Consider the following 16,893-nt stretch of genomic DNA (forward strand, 5'->3'; position numbering starts at 1 on the left):
AATTCTTTGGTCTTAAAATGACATTTTTTTATGAAGTAATGAAGCAAATGACAATTTTTATGAAGTAATTGGTAATGTAGGTGTAGAAAATATAGTAGAAAGGTTGTCATACTCCATACTACAGTAGTGTCCTCACCAGGAGTTAGGACGTGCTGAGACTGTTACTCGCTTATACTGATAGAGGTGCATCTTGTAATCCATATATTTTTTCCTTATGTTTTTGTGTATTCCTACAGTTAAAGAAGTGAACAGGTCATGGCACGTTTAACAAAAAGACGACAGGCGGATACGAAAGCTATCCAGCATCTTTGGGCAGCCATTGAGATTATACGGAACCAGAAGCAAATTGCCAACATTGACCGTATTACAAAGTGAGTAATTGAAGCAAAAATATCCTTGTGAAGTTTCCTATAAGATTTTTGGGGGGCAAAGGTCTAAAACCAACTTATTTATTATGCTCATCAACGCATGACAAAGTAACAGTCACTTTTTGCCTTATATGTAACTTTTTACAGAAGCATAGGCAACTTGTGTTTAGATGTTTTGTAAAGAAATATTAGAGAAGTAAAATACCAGTGTGTACTACTTACAATAGCTTTTCAGTTCTCAAAGATTTTTTAACTCTTGGGAACAGATCTTTATGTCTTTTTTATCAAAAAGGCTTTGCTTTTGCGTAAACTGTCTAAAACCAGTGTGCTGTTTGTTGAGTGTTCACTGTCACACACGTTGGTCCCTAGTCCACTAACCAGGACTTTCTGACCAATTCATTCTGTGTTTTGGAAATTACATTACTTTGGTAGACCAAGATTCAGGATAGAAAATTATCAGAATACTTTATGAATTCTCTACTTACCTGTTATATACTGATTATATAACAGGGTCTTCAAATGGAACTTGATTTTGTTCCTTTGTTTCTCTGAGTATTTTTTTTTTTCAACATTTATTTATTTATTTTTGGGACAGAGAGAGACAGAGCATGAACGGGGGAGGGGCAGAGAGAGAGGGAGACACAGAATCGGAAACAGGCTCCAGTCTCTGAGCCATCAGCCCAGAGCCCGACGCGGGGCTCGAACTCACGGACCGCGAGATCGTGACCTGGCTGAAGTCAGACGCTTAACCGACTGCGCCACCCAGGCGCCCCTCTCTGAGTATTTTTAAGGGAATAAAGCTAAATCCATCTTTTTTAAATGGTTGAATGATATTTTTTGGTAATTTAGATAGAATTTCTTTATTTCCTACACATTCCTTAGATGCTATGTGTAAAAGTGGAAACAGGTGATTTACAAAAGTTCATTTAGTGCTTATTTTTGCCTTTATTAATAAGTAACAAAATTGAATACCACATACTTTTGTCTCTTATCTACATTCTGTTAAAGATTATAAAGTTTACTCAAGAGGGCAGGGACCAGAGAGGGAGAAAGAATAATGCCATGTGTTGCTCTAAGTCTGTATTTAAAGTTGCTATGTACATGTCCTAGCTCCTGAGGGCCACTAGCATAAAAATATTCAGTAACACTTGTATGGAAAATAAGAATAAAATAAAGAACACATTATAATTAAATTCAAATTAGTATGTTTTTGTAAAAAGCAAATAATTTGGGGGTGTGTTACAAAGTATAAGTTATAGTGAGATGGTATTGGCATAAAAACATGTTTTCAAAACCTCAAGAATAACAGCCATACGTATTTTCCTGTGGTTGGGATTTTTAAAAAACAGTTTATGTCTATCAAAATTACCGACAGAAGAATGTGGAAATAAGATGCTGCTCTTTGGGTTTAAATTTTAAACTTCAGGTCATCCCAGTTTGACAGAACTGTCCCGGTGTTGGAGGCGCTTCCTCCTCCCTGGGCCGACACCTGCTCTGGGAGCCTTGGAGGCGTCTCCTGGTGCCAGGCGTCCATAGTTGGGCCGCGAAGGTTGCCGCTAGTTGATGGCAGTGGTGGTGCAGGTGCCACGCAGGTGATGTGACATCTGTGTGCACTCTCGTGAGAGAGGAGAGGTTCGTAAGAAGGAGCGCACACCGTGTCGTGCCCTTTCTGCATTAGGGATTGTTGATAAGCGTTCTCTTTTCTCCCTTCTCCGTCAGCTCAGCGTTCAGGCTGCCAAGGCTGACTTTTCTCCATGACCTCAGGTCCATAGATCTTAAGATACATATGAATAAATGTAGTCATCTACCAAAAATTATTGTTTTATTAGTGTCATCTAAAGACGAAAAAAAATTAACCAGCGGGTAACTGTTTAAGAGTGGTGGCCGGTGTCTCTTCCGCTTCGTCTGAGAGGACCTTCTTCCTTCCTGTTACGGGTGCGCTTGATGGTACAAAGAAGAACCAGACAACACTGTTTCTGGCACAGCCTGTGTGTCATTAGTTTCCTACCAGGCCATCAGCCCCAAGGAGGAGCTGTCTGCTTAACCGCCTGGCCTGCTGCCTTAGCTCCTGGGTTGAGCTGGTGTCCTTGTCACTACCCTGGCCAAGGCAGGTTGGGAGAAACATTGCCCCATGATAGGAAGACAGGTGGCTGTTCTGTATTCTAAATAGGTAAATACTTTTCACGTCTTAGATTAACTTAAAATCGAGTTGCTCCGCTTACTTACAGCAGAGGCTGAACATAGACTTACCTTTTAATTTTTACACATATGGCGAATTCCTGACGGCTGTAGCAGAGTTACTGCGAAGAGGGTGTATGTAGTCATCAAGGTCCTTCTGTGTTATGTCTGGTGATGGACTCCATTGTAGGAATGGAACCTGTCTTCAGTCAACACTTTTTAACAGTTTTGGGCTTTGGGATCATGGTTCTTTATGATATTTTGAAGCCTGGCAAACCCCAGACACTGTAGTTAACTTCTGTGCAGTGTTTTAGTTCTGCTTGTTTTTGTTTCTGTTTGAAAGTCTCTTTGAGGTCACCTTCAACCTAAAGGTTTTCATTCATCCTTGTTGTTGTTTTCCTTCGCAGTTTATTGAAGAAACTGGTTCATTTGCTCTTAGGTTTCCCACAGTCTGGCTTTTGCTGGTCGCATCCTGTGGTGTATTTGTTTCTCTGCATTTTGTGGAAATTGGTAGTTTTCTGGAGGCTTGGGTGGGGTGAGATTCCTTTGCAGTAGCATGTGGTCCTACCAGGAGGTCATATGCCCATTTCTCATGCGTGAGATTGGCAGTCGTGATGTACAGCGAGTAGTGCCCGTAACTCATTAAGGATCATCAACAGGATTACTTCTATAAGGATGTAAACTTGCCTCTGCATCCTGTGTGGCAGCCCCATGGTGTGTCCATGTCCAAAGGGAGAGTAACTGACTCTTTGCCTTTATTTGCCAGTGTTTAAAATGGCATCCTCTCCTAGTAACCAATTAGTTTTTTTTAAAGTGCCATTAGGAATTCATGCGTTTAAAAACTTTTGATACGTTTCAGTCCATTTCTGACAAAATCCTTATTTATGCTCAAATTTTTCCATCTTTCACCAGTTGGAGCCTCTCTACATTGACTCCTAAAGTGGCTTTCTGCTTTTTCTTGCAACAGGGTTTTTCAGGCTCATCTGTTTTATACCCTTGGAACCATTGATTTCTCCAAGGGGCTCTAATTTCCTTCACTTAGAAATTGTATTTCAGAAGCATGTCTGGCCCTCAGTGTGCTCACTGCTGCTTGGTTGATCTTTCCAGGCCTTTTAGAGGGCAGAGGAAGTATATATAATTTTAAGACAAAAGAACACCCTATTAATGAATACTGATATTTTCCATTTGAATTTATAGCTACTAGTTTTTCCCAAACTCTTCTACCAAAATGTTTCTCTCTTCTTACATAGTAAAGACATCATGAATCGTAACTAGTCAGTTGTTTTATCCAACGTTATATGTCAAGCTATTGCAGAGTAACCACACCAACACTATAACCAATAAATAGTATGTTTGATGGAAACCATCTAAATGACTTTACCCATTGTTTTCAAACAGTTGTACTGATTCTAACCTGCCAGAGGTGAGAGCGATTACATGTTCTACTTTCTTCCTCACAATTGGCATTTGGTCTTCGTCTACAAACAAGTATTCATTTTATGGTTACCACCAGCCCTTCTCTTGGTATCCACAATTCATTCTCTGGTAGATTCTTTTTATTCTTGTTCCCCAAGTTTTACTGAGATGTAATTGACATATAATATTGTGTTAGTTTACAAGGTGCATGACATAATGATTTTGTGTTTGTACCTATTGCAAAATGATCACCATGGTATGTTCAGTTAACATCCATCACCTTGTTTTTCCTGTGATGAGAACTCAGATCTGCTCTGTTAGCACCTTCCAAATACATAGTACAGTGTTATTAACTGTAGTCAGCATGCTGTCCACGATATGCCTGGGACTCATTTATCCTATGACTAGAAGTTTACAGCATTGGCTCCCTTCACCCATTTCACCCAACACTTGCCACCACCAGTCTGTTCTGTTTCTGTGAGCTCAGTCTTTTTAGATCATACAGTGTTTGTCTTTCTTCGTCTGACTTCCTTCACTTAGCATTATACCCCCAGGTCCTTCCACATTGTCACAAAATGATAAGATTTCCTTCTTTTTGGCAGAATAATAATTCCATTGTCACCACATCTTCTTTATGTATTCATCTGTGGACGGGCACTTAGGGAGTTTCCATGCTTTGGCTACGGTGAGTTTGCTGCAGTGAACATAAAGTGCACATACGTTTTTGAGAGTGTGATTTCATTTCTTTCAGATAAATACCTAGAAGTGGGATTGGTGGATGGTACAGTAGTTGTGTTTTAATTTTTTGAGTAGCCTCCATGCTGTTTTTTCAAAGTGGCACAAACATCTAGGAGATTCTTAAGGTTTCATGAGAAGTGATTTTCAAGTTCTTGCTGGTTCTTAACAGTTGGTTGCAGCCTTTTTTACTGGAAAGTCAGTTTGGCTGGGTATAAAATCCTTAACTTCTTTCTTTTTTAGGGTTTTTATAGGTTATGTATGCTGGCTTATAGAGCCTCTCGTGGTTGCCATGTACCCTAGGAAAGAAGCCTGTGCTTCTTTACCAGTTTCTTTTAATTACCTCTCTCTGTTTTTAAACAGCTAGTGTTCTGTTCAAAAAAGGAGTAGAAAAGGAATTATAAATGAGAGAATCATTGTTGAGATTTATTGTGTATTTCAAGTATTTAAAAAGTATAACTTCCAGAAACTTCTTTAACAGGTTCTGTTATTTGGGATGGAGAGTACTTTCACCAAAGGAGTCCTTCTGAAATCAAAGTACATCTATGGGATTAAGTTTGATTTTTTAATTAATGGTGAAGCTGTCTCTCTGTTTTAAAAGTACAGATTTATAGATTCGATTTCATGATAATATAAAATTCCATAGTTCTCATTTGGGAACTACATAAACACAGGTAAATTTTGACCTCTCATTAAAAAACATTTTACAGTTTTAAAAATCAAAGGATGTTTTCTGATGTTTAGTCATCATAAAATTGAAACAAATAAGTCACTTTATCATTAAAAAAATGAAGTACAGTAGTCAGTTGAGATGAAAATAAGCACAGGCAAGGGTAGCTTCTCTTTTAGTTGGAAAGTTTATAAAGGCTAACTTGTGAATGGCACATATGGATTCATAAGTTCTATGAAATTTGAATAGGTGTTGTGAAACTAAAGCTTTGAAATGTTTGACTACTTGATATTTATATGAAACAAATATTTATAACAATTTTATGCTTCAGATCATAATGTTAGCTCTTGTTTTACAGTTTTTAAGTCAAGGAACAAAGATTAAGAGTCAGGGGCACCTGGGAGGCTCAGTTGGTTAAGTGTTCAACTCTTAATTTTGGCTCAGGTCATGATTTCACAGTTCGTGTGTGTACGTGCATGCTCTCTCAAAAATAAGTAACTAACTTTAAAAAAATTAAGACTCTGGGGCGCCTGGGTGGCGCAGTCGGTTAAGCGTCCGACTTCAGCCAGGTCACGATCTCACGGTCCGTGAGTTCGAGCCCCGCATCGGGCTCTGGGCTGATGGCTCAGAGCCTGGAGCCTGTTTCCAATTCTGTGTCTCCCTCTCTCTCTGCCCCTCCCCCGTTCATGCTCTGTCTCTCTCTGTCCGAAAAATAAATAAACGTTGAAAAAAAAATTAAAAAAAAAAAATTAAGACTCCTATGACAACAAAATCAGTAACCAGTGGAATTTAGATTTTCAATCCCTGAGATTCCCAATAGTACTCCTAATTCATTATCATGTTATTTTTCTAAATGTCACCTATATGTTAATATTCCATAAGAGTAAGTCACATGTGTCACCTCTGTTTCCTCTTAAATCCAAACATACTATTCATATCTAACTTGGATAATTATAACGTGGCATTGGAATTTTGTAAGTATTCTAAGTAGTAGTTGTGATTTAAAGACCTGTTGAAACAAGCATGGCCTTTATGTTCACCTACATGTTCCAGCATTATGGGCAGCTTAGTGCTGTTGGGAGAGGTCGGCTCACATCTGCTCCGTGCTGGGAAACGCAGTTGTGTCTGAGCTGCCTTGAGCACCCCTGTGATGGCCTGTGTTCAGAGGTGACTGTGCTTGTGGCTGATGTGATCAGGCCAACCCTGGGCTGGTAGACTGGTCCCATTCAAATTAATGTTTCAGGTTAGGGCATCAATTAATTACATGTGTTGCTTACTTTAGGGTCACACCCCACTTATAAAATGTGACCTCTGAACTCTTGTGCCATGTTTGGCATTGAAATGTATGAGTTTACCTGGAGTCCTTCCTGTCGCTATAGGCAGATGTAAGCCTGCACTGCAAGTCCCTGTGTGAGGGCTGCCTTTGAAGTTGCACTGGGTACACTCTTTACTCACTTGTTTAAAATTAACTTATGAAACTTCTAGCAGCTATTATGTCATAATTGTGCTTTGTCTCTATGTCAGCTGATTTTCTTTTCTATCTTTGTTTTTTTGTTTTGTTTCTTTTTTTTTTTTTCTTGGAGGGGAGGCAGACAGTACAAAAGTATGGAATGTTTCACAGATTTTCATGTCACCCTTGCATGGAGCCATGATAATCTTCTATGTGTCGTTCAGTTTTAGCACACATGCTGTGGAAACAAACACTCTGTCCACTCCCTCATTGGATTTGTTGGAGAGGAAGGAGATAGCCCCCCTGTCTGCTACTTTGGAAATAAGTTACTTTGAAAAACTACCATCTAATAATAGACTGTGGATGTAATCCCAAGAATTCTTCCCAGAATTACTAACCGCATACCCTTTTCAATCTACAATAATTTATTTTTTATTGCATTTCTTTTGTGATAGTGGATGGGCAGGTAACTTTACCACCGTTACATCCTTATTTTTTGTCTTGCACAATAACAGCCTTGCAGAAGAAGTAACTGATTCTGAACAACCGTAATCTACAATTCCACGGAGAGCTTTCTCCTGTGTGCACAATTCTTGGGGCCCTCCTCTTGGCTTGGATTATTGGCTAGCTGTTTTCATGGTTGACATTTCTTTGCAGTTCTGTGAAGGAAATGTACCGCTAAGGCACAGAAAAGTGTAAACAACCATTAAAGTATAAATTAGTGTTACCAAGTAGTAGAGGCCCCCCACACGGAATAGGGGCCAGCCCTTCATGCTGGCTGTCCGGGTTATCCGCACTCCATGCCTTAGTCAAGGGGTCGCTGCAGTCAGGAATTTGTAGAAGGTGTGGGATTAGCTGCACCTCGGAGTTTGGACAGGATTCGGGCAGAGTTGGATCAGACGGACTGGAAGACTTTTAGGGAAGGGAGATGAGAAGGCAGAGCATCAGACAGGGAGGGCTGCTAAGGCCAGCACAGAGGTTTTTAACCTGTAGCCAGAAGGGAATAGTGAGTTTGTTTGGAATATGGAAATAGAGTAAAACACACTCATTTTTCCCTCCCCAGATAGAGCGAATGTTCCTCTTCAATGTTACATGTGTGCGGGCTCTCCCTTGCTCTGGCCTGGGTCTGAGCCCTCCTCATATCTTGCCTGTGCAGTGGCAGTGGGTTCCTAATTGGGCTTCCAGCTTCCCACTCTTGCTGCTGCTCTGTTTCTTCCCATCTTTGGAATCAGAGAGATTTTTCCAGAGCACCATCTGACCACATGCTACATGATCGAAAGCTTTTTTCTGTTGTTCATGAAGCCTGAATTCTTGTGCCAAGTTGATACTCTCTGGGCCTTCCTCTTCCCCGTCATCTGCTGCCATGACCCACCTGGTGTGCTGCTCTCGGCGCCCGGGACCCCTGCAGACCCTCGGATCCATTGTGATGCACGCTGTGCCCGGATGCTGACTCCTCTCTCAAGTCGTGTCCCTGAGGAGGCTGTTCCTGACCCCTTCAAGTGAACTCAGCCCTCATACTTCATCAGTATTTTTCTAGATTTTAGATCTGATTATATTCTTCTTAAGATCCTTTTTTTTAGGGGCGCCTGTGTGGCTCAGTCAGATAAGTGTCCAACCTTAGCTCAGGTCATGATCTCGCGGCTTGTGAGTTCAAGCCCGTGTTGGGCTCTGTGCTGACAGATCAGCCTGGAGTCTGCTTCAGATTCTGTGTTCCCATTTGTCTCTGCCCCTCCCCTGCTCACACATTGTCTCTCTCTCTCAAATATAAACATTAAAAAAAAATCCTCTGTTTTATTTCCTCGTTGTGCACAAAGTGCCAATACCTGAACAGGACATTTGTGTGAGCCCTTCGCAGTTAGACCCTGACTGTCCTCCTTTTCATGCCCTGCTGCTCGCCACTAAGGCTTCGTGTGATGAGACTCTTCTCCGTTTTCTGAGCTGTTATTTTTGATTCTTTATTTTGTATTTTTCCTTCTTAATCGACAAAACATACCCTTTTAAGATTCAACCAGATAACCATCTCCTGTGAGGTATTGATTCATTCCTCACTGTAACCAGCCCCATTATCCTTGTTCTTGGCTCACATAGTGATATGTGTGAAATTCAGTTTTATTATTTATTATAGTCTCTTACTACTATAAAAGCATTTCCACTTCCTGTGCTGTGAGCACCTTGAGGGTAGGGCACACATCTTTCCTCTCTTTAGATCTTAGTGTGAAGCCAGTAGCTAGGGAAAGGAACTGGGAGAAGGTTTCTAGGTAACCGTAAGTATTCAGTTGCATGAGCTGAAGATGTGGTTTCCAGGAGGCTTAGAATTGAGAAGCAGCCCTGTGCTACTTCGTAGATTTGTCTGTGTGAATTCTGCCCACTGCTCCAGGTGGTCTGTTTTCCTTCACCTTATTTTGCTGATGAAGGTCTTGAGACCCAGGCTGCTGAGATCTGGCCTAAAGCCATGTGGGTTGTCGGTTGCAGAAGAGAAATAGGAATATAGATCTATCTGATGTCGCAGTCCAAACTTTTAATCTTCATTGTTTCCTTTTGGTGTTTGGTGGGTCTACATTTGTATCCTTGCTGGTGTTGAAGATGTTAATTTACTGTCATGAACATGTGCTTCCAGATTATCATGTAACAGCAGCTCCAACGTTCATATTAACCCTGCTTTATGGGCGAAGAACGTGAGGCTGTACAAGCAAATTATTTGTCTGGATTGTTAGGAATAACCTTTCTTCAGAGTATATTCTAAATTTTAAATAAATTCATCGATGAAGGATCTAGAAAGATGTTCTTTAGGTTGTGAAGTTTATTTTTGTCTAGTGCAATATTAAAAAGAATTGTTGTATACCCATCTATAAAACACCTAGTGGCAGATCATTGTTACTTTGTTGTTTTTTTTTTTTAATGTGGTAAAGTACACACACATATAGTTTACAATCTTAACCATTTTTAAGCCTACAATTAGGTGGCATTAATTACGTCCAGACTGCTGTGCTGCCGTCTCCACCATCCATCCCTGTAACTCACTTCATCTTGTGAAGCTGAATCTCTGCACCTGTTAGTCACTGAGTCCCCATCCCTCCTCCCACAGCTCCTGGCACACAGCATTCTGCTTTGACTTTGTGACAGTGACGACTCTATATCCGTCAGAGGCGTAGAGTCATATAGTATCTGTCTTTTTACAGCTGGTTTCCCTCAGCATAATGTTCTCAATAACACACTCTGAATTTTCTTCCCCTTTAAGGCTGAATAATAGTCAGTTGCATGGAGTGTGGCCACATCAGTTATCTATTCACTTCGTGATGGATACAGGGGTTGCTTCCATGTTTTACTATTATGAATAATTCTGCTATGGACATGGGTGGACAGATCTCTTTGAGACCCTGCATTCAGTTCTTTGGGGTATATACCCAGAGGTGGAGTTGTGGGGTCATAGGCAATTCTGTTTTTAATTCTTTTGAGGAACCTCCATACTGTTCTCCACAGCGGCTGCACCAGTTTGCGTTCCCACCAGCGGTGCAAGAGGTTCCCTTTTTTAACATCCTTGCCAACACTTGTTATTTCCTGTCTTTTTTATTTTAGCCATGATGACAGGCACGAGGCGGTATCTGATTGTGGCTTTGATTTACATTTCCCTGATGATCAGTGACATTCAACGTCTTTTCATGCTTATTATTGGTCATTCTTGTATCTTTGGAGACCTGTCTCTTCAACTTCTTTGCCCATTTTTGAATCAGGTTGGTTGGTAGTTTCACAGGTTTTGTATCTCTTCTGGATAGCAATTGCTCACCAGATCCACGATTCACAAATATTTTCTTTCAGTCGGGGAGTTGCCTTTCTACCCTGTAGACCGTGTCTCCTGTCGTACAAAACTTTAGAATTTTTATGAAGTCCACTCTCTTTTTTCTCTTTTGCTGCCTGTGTCCTTGGTCACATCCAAGAAATCATTGCCAAATCCAGTGTTGTGAAGCTTTGTGCTTCATATTCTTCCAAGAGTTTTACTGTTTGGGGCCTTACATTTAGGTCTTTGACCGATTTCGAGTTAATTTCTGTATATGCTGTTAGGGAGGTGCCCAGCCGCCTCCTTTGTGTGTGGAGATGCAGTTTTCCCAGCTGTGTTGGTTGAAAAGACCGGGTTCCCCATTGAGAGGTCTTGGCCCCCTTGTCAGAAACCCTTCCGCTGTATGTGTGAGGGTCTCTTCCTGGGCTCTCTCTTCGATTGCATTAGTCTGTATGTCTGGTTATGCCAATGCCACGTGGTTTGCCTACTCTAGCTTTGTGTAGTAGGTTTGAGATGAGGAAGTGTGAGTCCTCCAGTTTCTCCTTAGTTTTAGATTATCTGGGTTATTTAGGGTCCACCGAATCTGTAGATTGCTTTGGGTAATATGGACATTTTAACGATATATGAATTCTTCCAGTCCACAAACATGGGATGTGTTTCCACTTACGTCTTTACTGTCTTTCAGCAGTGTTTGGCAGTCTTCATCGTGCAAGCTTTTCTCCTCCTTGGTTAAGCTCATTTCTACATATTTTATACTTTTTGATGCTATTATGAATGGAATTATTGTCATAATTTTCTTTTCAGTGTGTTCATTCTTTGTGTATAGAAACGCAGCTAAATTTTGCGCATCACCTTGTGAGCTGCTACTTTGCTGAATTCATTTGTTGTGACAGCTTTTTTGTGGAGTCTTTACAGAGTTTTCTGTGTGTAAGATAATAAAATCTACAGAGGTCATTTTACTTCTTATTTCCAATTTGGATGCTTTGTATCCTTTTATCCAAATGCTCGGGCTGAGGTGCCTAGCGGTATGTTTACTAGCAGTGGTAGAAGTGGACGTCCTTGTCTTGCTCGGGACCTTACAGGAAAAGCTCTCAAGTTTTCACAATTGAATATGATGTTTGCTGTGGGCCCATCATCTATGGCCTTTGTTATGGTGAGGAGGTTTCTGTCTATACCCGGGTGGTTGAGTGTTTTCATGATGAGAGGATGTTGAATTTCGTCACACCTATCTACTAAGATGCCTCCGTTCATTCTGTTAGCATGGTGTCATGTGTACTTAAGTGCATGTGTTTAGCCATCCCTGCATCTATAAAGCACCCAGTGGTAAAGCATTATTATTGAAGATATTTTAGTGTAAGTAAACTAAATAACCAATTGGCGGGACACTTGGAAAACAGGAAGCAGAATAGTCACCTATAATTTCTCTGTCCACAGTCAAGTAAGAGACCCGCTTTGATCTATTTCTTGTCATTTTTTTCTATGCTTGTGTTTTCGTTGACGTTGATTAACCTTTGACCACGTTGTTCCATGGTCACCATAAATTACTATGGTAGCGGGTGCGTGGTATTCCAGTAGGGGCTGGGGGACACTTCTGCAGCACACCGAGAGGGGGCGAGGGGCACGCAAGGTAAACCACTGTAAGGTTCACATCCTGTTAGTGTATTTGCCTTCCAGACAGCCACAGGGGGTTGACACTATTAATGTTATTTTATCACTAGGCACTCTGAGATGCAGAGAAGTTAAATAACTAGCCCAGGGCCATGTAGCCAGTTGATCATAAGAGCAGCTGCTCGGGCCGAGGTCTGTGTGACTTTGTAGGTCTGGCTTCTCCCACTATGCTTGTCCTGCCCCCCATGCCTCCTCTGTCCAATTCTTATGCGTCCAAGTCTTCTAGTTGTATAGATATGTAGTAATGCAAATATGGGGTGTAAGCTGGGAAAGATAAACGATAATCAATGCGGGAACCCTGGTTTAGAACATATTCGGTGCCAAGCCCTGGGCTGAGCACCTGACAGTCATTCCAGCCCTATAGCTAACTGTGTGTGATCACCTGTGCATTTGTATCGTGCTGCTGTCGTTTTGTCCTCGGATGACTCGGGTGTTTCCAGCGTTTACACTGTGTTCAGTAGTCTCCTTAAATTGTTGTCTTTCTCCCTGTTTTGATGATTTCTACATGATGGTCACTCGGGTTGTCCCCAGCTTCCTTCTGCCACACACGGCCCCCCAGCGCTCTAGTCCTTCACCAGCACAAACATGAGGAGTCCATCAGTGTGTCTGTCCAGGAGCAGAGTTCCTCCTTGATTACAGGACGCACATGTACCTATTTGGCCTCGGTCTCGAGAAGATGCCCCACTCCGCAGGGCATGGGGTTCCATGCCCACGTGTCTGCTGCTACTTGCCATTGTTCATCTGCACACACGCTGTCGCTGAGATATTTTAATTTACGTTTCTGTATTCATTCATGAGATTAGGCAGCACTTGGTGTTCTTACAAGGTTGGCCTTTACTTTCTGTGGATGCCTGTTCTTATCCTTTGCCTATTTTCCCAGTGGGGTACTTGTCTTTTTCTGTTGATTTGCAGAACCTCTTGTTCTTCTAGACATTAATTCCTTTATACATGTCACGCTTTGAAACGTCTTTTCTTGTTCTGTTGTCTGTTTGTTAATTTTCCCCATACTGTTCTTTGTTGAACAGAGATTTTTATTTTGAGGTCATCAAGTTCATTGCTTTTGGCCTAATGGTTTGTGCTTTTGAAATTTTATTTAAGGAATCCTTCTTAATATGGCTGCAAGAATATTCTGGAGTATTTTCTTTCATCAACTTTGGAGTTTTACCTTTCAGAGTTCTTTAATCCATTCATTGTTTCTTTCCCTGATGGTGGTGGGAAGGGGCCCAGTTTTAGTTTTTATTTTTCTCTTCTATGCTAAGTCTGTCTTCTCTTTTGGAATTTAAACTTTAGAATGAGAGACCCCTGTCGGTATTTTAGGGCCTTGTATTTTGTGAGAGTGCCATCATTTGCCCACTCAGTGAGCATGGTAGTAGGAAGGGTTTGTTTCTGTTTTGTGGATCAGTGAATGCCAAGAACCAAAAAATAGAAGTGGCACGTGGCATTGCCTCATTCACGTGGTTGCTGGATGTTGAGTGACCATGGGCTCTTTGCCTGCAGCCTGTTGTCCTGTCCACAGAAAGCTTGAAACCTTGACCAGCACCGACTGCGGAATCAGCTCTCCTGTGAACTAGCAGTATTTCCGCGAGGAAGTCCCTTTCCTTCATTTCTCTGCAAATTGATGCCCCATGTAACCTCCATCTTAATGAAGATACAGAAGGTTGTTCCCTGTCTCCAGCTGCAAGCAGCCCCTGATCTGCTTTTCACTGCAATGATTAGCTTTGCTTGTTCTAGAGTTTTGTTTTGTTTTGTTTTAAATTTTTTTTTTCAACGTTTATTTATTTTTTGGGACAGAGAGAGACAGAGCATGAACAGAGGAGGGGCAGAGAGAGAGGGAGACACAGAATCGGAAACAGGCTCCAGGCTCTGAGCCATCAGCCCACAGCCTGACGCGGGGCTCGAACTCCCGGACCGCGAGATCATGACCTGGCTGAAGTCGGACGCTTAACCGACTGCGCCACCCAGGCGCCCCTGTTCTAGAGTTTTATAGACGTGGAATCACACAATCCATTCTTTTCCATGATTGCCCTGATTTCTTGGTCAGCAGGTTTTGAGATTCATTTGCTGTGTATGTTGGTAATTCATTGCTTTGCATTGCTGGGCAGTGTTCTAGTACATGGATATACCACAGTTTTAAAGTCCGTTCACCTGCTGAGGGACATTTGGGATGTTTCCATTCGGGGGCTGTTATGATAAAAGCTGCACTGTGCTCTCACATGCAGGTGTAGATGATGTGTATTCAGATAAATGCCTAGGGATGGAATATCAGTACTTGGGTAGGGCACTGATGGTAGTTGTGCTATACATGTGAAGCAGACAAGCCAGGAGAAGAGGGTGGAGGGTGGACATTTTTTAATGTGTGTGTGTACATTGTGTTCGTATGTGTACATCAGACATGCACCATGTATTTTATCAGAATGTCACTTGTTCCACATATATTTTGGGGACAATTAGAAAAAGATGTAAGCACAGTAAAAGAGTAAGGTCGGCTGGTAGATGGAGATTGAGGAGGAAAGGAGAAAGGAAGGTCAGGCTGCAGAGTGGAGCCAGGAATAAAGATTCTGCAGGTGAATTGTCCCTGAAGCCCCACAGCTTGTAAAGGATGTGTTACCGACCTGGCCTTTAGTTTTCTAGTAGCTAAAACCAGGGGAAGCCTCAGATTTTAACAATGTCAGTAACGGAGTCAGTTGCTGAGGTGAACACAGCCATTTCTAACAGTAGTAATGCCAGAAAGAGATTTATTCTTAATGTTTTCATAAAAGTAACCATTTTTTGTCCATTGCAAAGCTCGTGTCGGTTGGCAGAGTCTCGTCCCGTGTTGCATAGTTACAGGCTGAGGCCTCAGATGCAGTTTTAATTAAAAGGTCCTTGTTACATACACGAGTGAGCCGGAAGGGTGCCTGCTGCTGCTCGTGCTGTTTCCAGCTGGCGAGGCAACCAGACCTGAAGCTGGCAGCACATTTCCATGTCAGGCATGAAGCCTGCACTGCCCCTCAGCCTGTTGCGAGTTGTGCAGCCCCACACGGATCAGGTTGCGTCACGGTGACACACGCACTGCGAAATGATGTTGTTAAAAGTTGGTGAATGTGGGGACATGCCGATTGAATAGTGTAAGAAAGTACCCTGTAAGGTGTATAATTCATCATTACTGAAATTGAGAGTTCTGAATGTAAACTCTTTCCCTTTTTATATAATGGAACCGGTGTTAACAAGAAAGTAAGCAGTATGTGTGTCCAGGAAAAATGTGTTTTTTTCCTCCAAATGAAAACTTTGCTTCAGATTTTTAAACTTTCCATCTAACTGTAAAATAACTACGGATTTTACTTTACTGATTTTAATTAAAGTCACGGCATAAATAATGAAGTAATGATTTACAGTGTGCTGTTTGGTGTAATTAAAATAGAGCAATTCTTTTTTAAAAAAAATTTTTGGTGTTTATTTTACTTAAAAAAAATTTTTAATGTTTATTTATTTTTAGAGAGATAGAGCATGAGTGGGGGAGGAGCAGAGAGAGAGGGAAACACAGAATCCAAAGCAGGCTCTGGGCTCTGAGCTGTCAGCACAGAGCCTGACGCCAGCCTCCAACCCACGAAGCGCTAAATCATGACCTGAGTCAAAATCAAGAGTCGACTCTTAACCAGCTGATCTACCCACCCAGGTGGTCCTAAATTTGTTTTAACTAGTTCAGAAATGAGGGAGATAGGATTCAAGGGTTATGGTTAAACAGGAATTCTGAAAGGAGGCAGAAAACGTAGCACATTTTGGCTCTCCTTGTCGGGTTTTCCCCAGAGTCACCCTGGAAATCCATGGTGAACAGTTGTCTGGTATTGAGCAGGAGGGCAGACGTCTAGAAGGACCACCTTCCGGATTCTGGCCTTGGACCTGCAAAGCTAACAGAAGCCTGCCTCCTGCGCGTGGGCTGGCTCCTGTGCGACAGGTGCGTGTGAAGCAGGCGAACGGGCTTGGGGGAGACCCACCTTCCTCTAGTGAGGTGCTGATCGCTCTAGATGCTTTGTGGTGTTTGTGTTGTGTCCTGGAGAAGTTCCACACCTCTTATGTAGTCAGATGTTGTGGCCCTTCTCTGTTCCCATGGCTTTTATACTCAGAGTGTCCTTTAGCATTGAGAGATCAGATCAACATTCACGTAAACTTGTATTTTGTTTTCCGGTCCTGGTGTTGTTCTTAGTGGAGTCTTTTCAGCCCCTGAACACGTGTCTTGGGGCAGCTGTGGCAGGTGTCAGTTAGACAGTGAAATTAGAGGCAGGGCCAACTATATTCAGATTGTCCAGAAGACACTCAAAACAGGTTTGTTATATTTTCATCCAGATGAAGACCTCTAGATTCCAGGATAGTGTGGGGCTGTTCGTGAAGGACGGGACACATGTTCATTATGTCTTTTCCATCAACAGAAGACATGTCAGATTGGGTCGTATTTATACTGGTGTCATCAGTGTGTCATTTCCCAGTATGTGTATTTCTAACAACATGATACAAGTGGCTGAGGTTGTTCAGATCATTATTGGAAAGGTTAAAGGTAGATAATCACTTTTAGAAAATTACCACTTGTGAGATTTCTTTTGTAAAAATGTTCAATCAGCAGTGGCTGTCTACCACTAACAATATATATATGTATATA

At 41.8% G+C, this 16,893-nt stretch overlaps 1 protein-coding gene and 1 non-coding gene across 22 annotated transcripts in view; one reads left to right on the forward strand and one right to left on the reverse strand.

Moving 5' to 3' along the window:
* The window catches only part of ZMYND11 (zinc finger MYND-type containing 11), a 134,457-nt gene that overhangs the window by 59,632 nt on the left and 57,932 nt on the right, over positions 1–16,893 (forward strand). For all 21 annotated transcript variants that reach the window (XM_043563233.1, XM_043563232.1, XM_043563244.1 and 18 more), the window contains exon 2: positions 237–371. In XM_043563233.1, coding sequence (XP_043419168.1) covers positions 256–371 — 116 coding nt within the window. In that variant the 5' untranslated portion in view covers positions 237–255. The remainder of the gene's footprint in view (positions 1–236; positions 372–16,893) is intronic.
* On the reverse strand, positions 6,967–7,071 carry LOC122474147. The gene has a single exon (XR_006294831.1). It is a non-coding gene; the product is annotated as a U6 spliceosomal RNA (small nuclear RNA).

The sequence above is a fragment of the Prionailurus bengalensis genome, chromosome B4 (assembly GCF_016509475.1).
Source record: "Prionailurus bengalensis isolate Pbe53 chromosome B4, Fcat_Pben_1.1_paternal_pri, whole genome shotgun sequence".
Classification (NCBI taxonomy): domain Eukaryota; kingdom Metazoa; phylum Chordata; class Mammalia; order Carnivora; family Felidae; genus Prionailurus; species Prionailurus bengalensis.